General features: G+C 37.0%; 1 protein-coding gene across 7 annotated transcripts in view; it reads right to left on the bottom strand.

Annotated features, from left to right (window-relative positions):
• Window positions 1-5,533: 5,533 nt before the first annotated feature.
• Window positions 5,534-8,287, bottom strand: part of LOC111869078 — a 223,647-nt gene continuing 220,893 nt past the window's right edge. For all 7 annotated transcript variants that reach the window (XM_023860289.2, XM_033753280.1, XM_023860287.2 and 4 more), the window contains one exon: window positions 5,534-6,063. In XM_023860289.2, coding sequence (XP_023716057.1) covers window positions 5,932-6,063 — 132 coding nt within the window. In that variant the 3' untranslated portion in view covers window positions 5,534-5,931. The remainder of the gene's footprint in view (window positions 6,064-8,287) is intronic.

Here is an 8,287-nt window from a genome sequence, read left to right as displayed (position 1 = left end):
AAAATTCTCTGTAGAAAGTTACTGAATATCTTGTATTATTACCTGACCTGTTTCTTTCATTCTGCCTTTCTTATCAAAATAAAGTTACATTATGCCTGCATCACACAAATACATTTACTAAGGATTTTGAGATACTTATCTTTCAAATGTGTTCATCCTTTGTGTCCCATTTAAATCAGACATCACAGTTTCATGTTGATGCTTGGTTATGTGGGACTGTTATTCTTCAATGACTCAAATGTCTTGCTGTTTCTTAGCAGAGAGGCACTTTCCACAAAAGTTCTAGGTTCAATTACAAGCTAAGCCCTATTCTCAACAGTATTTCTCAAGCTGCCCACATGCACCGAAAGGAACTGAGTGCTTTGTAGATACATTAGTATGGTAGAGTGGTCTCCAACTCTGGGGCATGGGTTGATTGCTAAGAATATTTGGAATTTGTATTAAATGGTAATATTAGATAACTGAACATATGAATGGTACTTTAAAATAATTTGCTAATTAATGACATCTGTTTTCTTGCTTTCTGTTGCACTTTGCACAGCCCATTATTTTTCATGAAAGTTTTCACTTTCAACCAAAACTAAATTTCCTGGAGTACTGGAAGACAACATAATGAAAAGATGACTTTATAATATCAATTATCATTCTATATGGTGTAAGTGAGGGTTTTTAAATTACTTGAGCCAAAAATGCTTATATATTTTCCTTTTCTTCGATAAGAATTACTCCCATGTCTTTAAAATGACCAACTACAAACCCAAGATTACTGATTTGGTTACAGATCAAAGACTGTACTGTACTCAACAGACTTTATAACCGGTAGTTTCATTCGTACCTCCATGCATATACAAAGGATAAAAATCGAAAGCAACTATAGTTGCATGTGAACCCTCTGGCTAAAAATCTGGGCCAGTTATAGAACAGAAAATGGAGTACTTCTAACCATTTGCTGATATCACTTGTCACAAAATTATTTTGTGAACAATTTGTTTCTGTAAGGAGTGCCACACATCTGCTGTCAATAAAAAAACAAGTAAAGAATGCAAGAGATACTGATTCTGGAAACTACACATTTTATCATTAAGAGAAGAGCTTAAGAGCAGGAAATGTTTGATTGTCACAGCCAGTCTGCATGCTGTTATGGCTCATATGAGCAACTAAGTTTATGTGCTATCAGGCAAAAATGTTTGGAGACCACTCCTTTAAAAAATCAAAAGGTTCCAGATTGGTTACAAACAAGTTAATGGAGTCATCAAAGTTTACACACATACAGTATACTCTTGACTATTTGTGTGTGGTTTATATCCAGTTTTTGGCTTCTGTCATGTGCCTTTTTAGGAAAATCTGCAGTTCTGTGCATGAAACAACACAAAAACCCCCTTGCCAGACTTTCAGGAAATTTGATATTTAGTATTTTACGGAGAGCTGTCAAGTGATCAGACTACTGAATGTGATGGGTTTCTGCACTCAGGTGTAACTAAATATTTATTGAATTAAAAAATGTTTCAAACAGATATTGTAGAGAAAAATGAAACAAATTTCATGTTCAATATGGTTGTTCTCTCGAGTCTCATGGTTTTTCAGATAGCTGAACAAACTAGCATTTACCAGTTATTTTGTACACCCTTCATTAGCACAGATAATCAGGAGTATACTATAAGAGAATACACAATTTACAAATCCATTGCATATTGCAATGTCTGTCCAAATTCACAATTACAGCATGGCTTGAAAAGTAATTGGTTTTTGTATAGTGAGTAAAAGCCAGTTTTGGTAAATAGATACGCCACATTTTGTCAAAAAATTCTTTTAGTAATATATATTTACAAAATAATTATATTTATAATTTTTAAATAGCATATATATATATATATTTTATCATAAAACTGTTCTACTAGGAAACATGGATAATATGTACAGAAATAATGTTTTCTCTTATTTATATGTATAAAATTCTACATTCAACAACATGTCTTCTCAGTATTTACTGCAAGTATATTTTTCTGTACAAATATGAAAATGAAGCCATTATCAGGCATAAATTTTACAAAACCTTGCATGCATATATTTCTGTGTTATTTATTTAAAAGTTCCCACTCAATACTGAAACAGGGAAGTGGTTTTGATAAAAAAACATTTGGCAACTAACGGACTGTATTCCGTAGGAAGTCTTCCTAAGTGGTAGGTGAGGTTAGCATGATTTTCAAAACATAGTCAATAAGAAATATTTTGGCAACAATCTCAAGAAAACAATAACAATAATTATTTACAAAAGACAATCGCAAGACATTCCTGTTTTATAAAATCCAAACAGGAAACATAATTCCAGAATTGTACAGAAAATAATTACATAAGAGATGTGAATAGCAATGTTACAGACCTCAATCAAACAGCATGAACAAATTAATTATACAACTAGCACCATGAGAGTGAGCATTTCAAAGCATTAGCCTGCACTAATGAATCTGATACTTGTAACTTTCCCCAAATCATTTTGAAATGTTAATTAATTTTTTTAATTAATATGATAGTTTTGTTTTATTTGTATTTAGAAGGTCCCCAGTTCAGATCCTGACAGGACATCAACCATCCTGATTAAGGGGGTGGGTTTCCCCATGCACTTAGACCAGTTATTGGTCCATTGTGCATCCCCCTTTAATTTCTACTGTTGCCATACCCTACCGGTACCAGTGCGTGCTATCAGCCCCGTTCAGCCAACGAGATTTGGCCGTCTGTACCTTAATACTTCCCCCATCTACCAGAGGCACTGGAAACTACTTGGGCAGGAAACTTGCCTAATAATTTTGCTCAGAGGTCTCCTAGAGACATGAGGATCTTTTATGTGCTGTAAATCTACGACATGGGACCCACGGCTTAAAGTCCCTCCCGGAGGACTTGTTCCCTGAATTTTTCCGCCCTTAAAAATTCCACGACCTCCGCCAGGTTTGAACCCGCGTACCTTGAGTCATGAGGTGGGAACGTTATCCGTAGACTACGGAGGCCGCTTATAGTAAGAGCTAGCAGTGCCATCATTAAATAAGCTATGAAAAAAGTTCTGCAGATTTAACGATTGTACTTATTTCATACTCTGTACTATGAGCACAGAGATTTTATTGGGCTGCAACATCATAATAACTGAAGACCAACATATATCTGTGTCAGAAAACAATCTTCTGCCTGAAGAAGTGTAAATATTATTAATACTTCTGTTATTACATAGAACATAATGCAAAGGACACTCGTGCTCCATATTTGGATCATCTTGGATACAAATTTCATCTCAGAGACTAGCTATCCTATCCTGATTGAGAATTTTCGTGGTTTTCCTCATTTATTCCAGATGGATGCCTGAATAGTTCAAAATTAAGGTGTTACCAATTCCTTCCATATCCTATCTAATTCCTTATTCAACAGGACAGTGGCCTGCAACAATGGAAGCCAGATGACAGAGGAGTTACACACTTGACAACAGAGATACATTCCAGAACCAGGCAGTGTAATATACGTTAGTCAGATCTGAATGCATCTCTGTCTCTGCTGGCATAGTAATACTCTGTCCTGATCACCTCCCAATTTGACAGCCACTACAATCACACTGAAGCGTAGTTGGTTGAGGCACTGCAAGGTCGTGGGTACGATTCTCAATGTGGTCATTGGATTTTTCAATTTACCTAAGCGTTCCAGCTGCACTATGGTCCTGGGTTTGACTCAGCCTCTAACAGAAATGAGTACCAGGAATCTTCCTGAGGGTAAAGGGCAGCCAGCACATAAGACTTATAACCTCACTGCCATCTGTCAGCGAACTATCTAGAAAATGTGGAAGCCTCAACATCTCACAAACCTATGGGCCTCCACAGCCTGTTACAGGAATATAGCTTTACTTTACATCTGTCATATATAATCACAGCAGCAAATGTAACTGCCACTAATAGAACCAGGAGTAAGAATAAAAAAAAAAAACCTGTACTAATGATCATACAGATACTGTGTTCTGGAATGTGATGTCACTCTGGTTGTTGGTTACTTGGCTGGTTTACTGTTTGACCCAGAAGGTGGAAGTAGTATGTTCCTCCCAAACACTAGTAAACTTCTGCCAGGCTGTACAGCATCACATCCCACAAGACAGTAGTACTCTTTCCACCAAACCTAACATGCTCTATATTTGTATGCAGGCAGTGCCCAGGACACTGACTATCCTCAGTCCCTCCAGGAACATGACAGGATGGTACTGTGAATTCTGTCATGACCACTTCATTCCAAATCCCTTCAAATTCACCATCAGCATACCATTTGACACTATATAGTCTGTGATACTGAAAGTGTCATGAAATAATGTGCTAAAAAGTACTTTTCATAGTCATCATTGTGATAACCCCAAATCCAACATACTAACAGTTGTTTTTATAGCCGTTATAAAACAAAGTTATTTACGCAATGTAAAAAAATAATTCTTTGCAACCATTACCAAATAGATACCACATCCAACATTTTTCTCATGTCAACTGCACTGTTTCTATGTCAGTTCCATTATGTGATCTATTTTGATTGCATTTTTTTCAGTTGACCTAATCCTTCCAGCTGCACTAGGCCCTGGGGTTTACTCAGCCTTTAACAGAAATGAGTACCAGGAATTAATTAAATAATTTTCCTGGGGCGTAAAGCGCGGCTGGCACATAAGGCTGACAACCTTACCGCCATCTTTAAGCCAATTGTCTAGATAATGTGGGACCCTCAACGTCTCACAACCCTATGGGCCTTCACGGCTTGTTACAGGGATAGCTTTACTTTTTTTTTTATAAAGAGAATGTGACAATTACACCATAGTTACAATGATCACTGTGCAATAGCAGAGGTGTTTCATATAATGAATGTCTCTGAAGCAGAGTGGCAGGATGTTAATCAAGTTATCTGAGTGAGAAATATTGTACAGCTAATGTTACATATGTGGCCTTGCAACAGACTGATCATTAGTCCAAGGAGTCCTACCAACCGTCTACAAGATTAAAGTGAAGTGAAATAAAGCATTTCACAGACACCCTATGCTCCAGAGGGAGCAACAGGAATATGTATGAATGAATGTTACATCTACAATGAAAGATCAAGATGATAATTTCTTTCATTATAAATGCACTATATAAACCCGTCACATCACAAAACATTCTGAGTTTCATTTCTTTATCTTTGGTGTAAAATGAAGTTGGGACAGCTGATACCAGCCCTGAAATTCTTCTGAGGACATCTAATTCAATACTAAATTAAGCTGTAAGTGCACAAACTGAGGAGGTGTACAATTTGAACATTTATTGCAGACTAAACTTAAATTATTTTGAGATATGAAGACATTTACCAAAGCTGAAATACATATATCTGAAGACCACTACAGGTCACAGTTAGCCCACCCACACTCTAGAAGAATCTAGTGACTCTCCTTACCATGTTGCTCTGCACAGACGAATGGCATTTGTGGTTAAGTGTTTGCCCTAAATGTTCTCGCAAACAGGCATTTCAACAAATATAATGCATCAACATTAAAGAATGGATAAAATCTATGTTTGGATTTAAATCAATCTCTGTTCTGTTGCAACATTAAAACCTGTGAAGCAAAATTAAAACACTTTACAGTTTATATCTTGTTCAGGTCACTGTCTGACACTAAACCACAAAGCAGAGAATAATCGTATCTTAGTCAAAACAAGGTTGGCTGAAACATTCATTACCAAATCTTATAAATTTAACTGAATCCCTGATTTAAGAAAACTGTCACTCACTTGAACCAAAGAAAACGATTATTCAGAGTACAATCTGCATGCTTTGAAAAGATCACTCAAAAGTACTGCCAACATAATTATTACACCATTACAAGTAGTTTTTGTCCCAAAATATTTCACCAAGAAACGATATTCCTGTTCAGTACAAAGAGACAGGCAACAATCACTGCAAAGCAGTCAGTGTGTCCTTTTGTTGATGAATTACTAGATGGCTCTGAAGTAATTGTTGAGAGATGAAACCAGCATCACAGAATTTGCAAACAAATGGCCTAGCTTGAGCATGGGACAGGAGATGCTGAAACAGAATTACATGCAAATTAGGCAAGGTACTGTACTGATTATCAGCTGCCATTGCCATTATTATTATTACTGTAGCCTTCTCTCTTCAAGAGAACACTTCTGAACATACTGTTATGACATTATAACGCAGTGAAAGCATATACATATGTACTTTTTTTGTCATAATCACCTTGCATATTAAGGCATCTCCCACTGTATCATGAGATTATCTATCTCCTTGCAGTAAAAGTCTGGGCTCAACCCCAATATCAAATGGTTTACTTCAAGTAGAACATTTGTGTTCTGGTCAAAGTGCCCCCCTGACTTTCATTTGTTTGGACTATTAAAGAAGCACCTTTTTGAAAGCACTTTGATACAGAATCAGACATTCAGCTTCAAGTGTGTTGCATTGGCTGCTGGGGTTAAGTGCAGACATTTATGACAAGAAGATGCATAATCTCACTTAATGGTCAGACAAATGCCTTATGAGGCAAGGTAATTATGTTATAAATCATCATCATCATCATCATCATGTTATAAATATACATCTTGATTACCACATAATGTGGTGATGGTATAATTAGACAACCCATAAAATTGATGTTAGCTTACCCTTTGGATCTCCCTTGTATGAGGATGAGGTTTACAATAGATGTGATGCTCTAAAGCAATACACAGGCCATGAAGATTAAAATGAAGCTGTAACTCAACTTGGAAACCAACCTCTCTTCAATCCCTGCAGCCTCCCTAAGTGACTGAGGCACTTGTGCATAGTGAATATCTAATTTTCATAATACATGTTGAATGGAAATGAGGTAAAATTCTCTTTAGTGAATACAAAATTATGTAAACAAGGAGTTTGGTACATTTACAAAAAAGAATGTACCCAAAAATATGTTAATGGAGGACAAACCAACAATCTGAGTTCTCATTTCTGATCTACGAAAATAATGTAAACCTATCCCTGTAACAGGCCATGGAGGCCCATAGGGCTGTGAGACATCAAGGCCCCCACATTTTCTAGACAGTCAGCTCACAGGTGGTGGTGAGGTTGTCAACCTTATGCACCAGCCACCTTTCACCCCCAGGAAGATTCCTGGTACTCATTTCTGTTAGAGGCCGAGTGAAACCCCGTGTCATGGTGCAGATGGATGCATCAGGTCAATTGAAAAATCCAGTGACCTCAACAGGATTCAAACCCATGACCTTCCAGCTTGCAGTACAGTACCTCAAACAACTACGCTACTCCTTGCCCCCTTCTAGGAAGATTGTTGAACTAATTCCATAGACCAGTATTCTGCCCGAGAAGCTGTTAGCAGCTCCATAGGTAAAGAAAATACCTGCCTTCTATGGAACCCAAATGTTCATTACCATGTTGACAAGAGTCTGCCACTGTTTCTCTCCTGAGCCAGTAGAATCCAGTCTTCACTCCCATAACCTCTTTAAGAGCATTTACACCCAGGTCTCTTCTCTTTGGGATTTTTGACTACATTTCTGTGTGCATTTTTCATGTCCCCGTGTGTGCTACATGTCCCACCCATCTTATCATTTTTTTATTTAGATATTCTGTACACATATTAAGCTTCTTATTATGCAGTTTTCTCCATCCTTCTGTTATTTCCGGCCAGATATTTATTTTCTCCAGCATCCTCCTCTCAAAACACCCTCAATCTTCACTTAAGGTCAGGGACCAGGTTTCACATTCATATCGAATAAGTAAAATTATGGTTTCATACATTTTATATTTGGGACTTTAGAAAGGAGATAGCAAGATGAAATATTGCGCAAGGTATTAAAATTACAAATGTGATCTGATTTTATTATGTTTTAAATTCTTGGCCCAAAGACTGTGAAAAAATAATTCTGAATGAAGAATACTGCCTTCTGCCGAATGGGCTTGTGTAGCGGCAATGCTCTAGACTTGTATTCAGAAGTGCTTGGTTTGAATATCAGCCAGCACGCTCATGTAAATCTGGACTTCGACTGAAACACGTGTCAGAATACTGGATGTTTTACTTACCATCTGAATCGAACTGTCTTTAACATTACTCTCAATAGCTGAAGAATTTGCAGAACGGAAAAGAGAAACATTCTGCTCAACAACCAGAGGAAGGGCTCTACAGATATTCTTATGCATTCACTACAGTTGAATTAACAAATTTCTAGCCTCAGTCTAAACATATATCAAAATTTAATAACCAACCAGTTCTCTTCAAACTGCTTGTAAGTGTAAAAGAGCA

Source organism: Cryptotermes secundus, unplaced genomic scaffold (assembly GCF_002891405.2).
Source record: "Cryptotermes secundus unplaced genomic scaffold, Csec_1.0 scaffold455, whole genome shotgun sequence".
Lineage (NCBI taxonomy): Eukaryota > Metazoa > Arthropoda > Insecta > Blattodea > Kalotermitidae > Cryptotermes > Cryptotermes secundus.
Note: the sequence above shows the minus strand (reverse complement) of the source record. Positions and strands in the feature narration are given on the sequence as shown.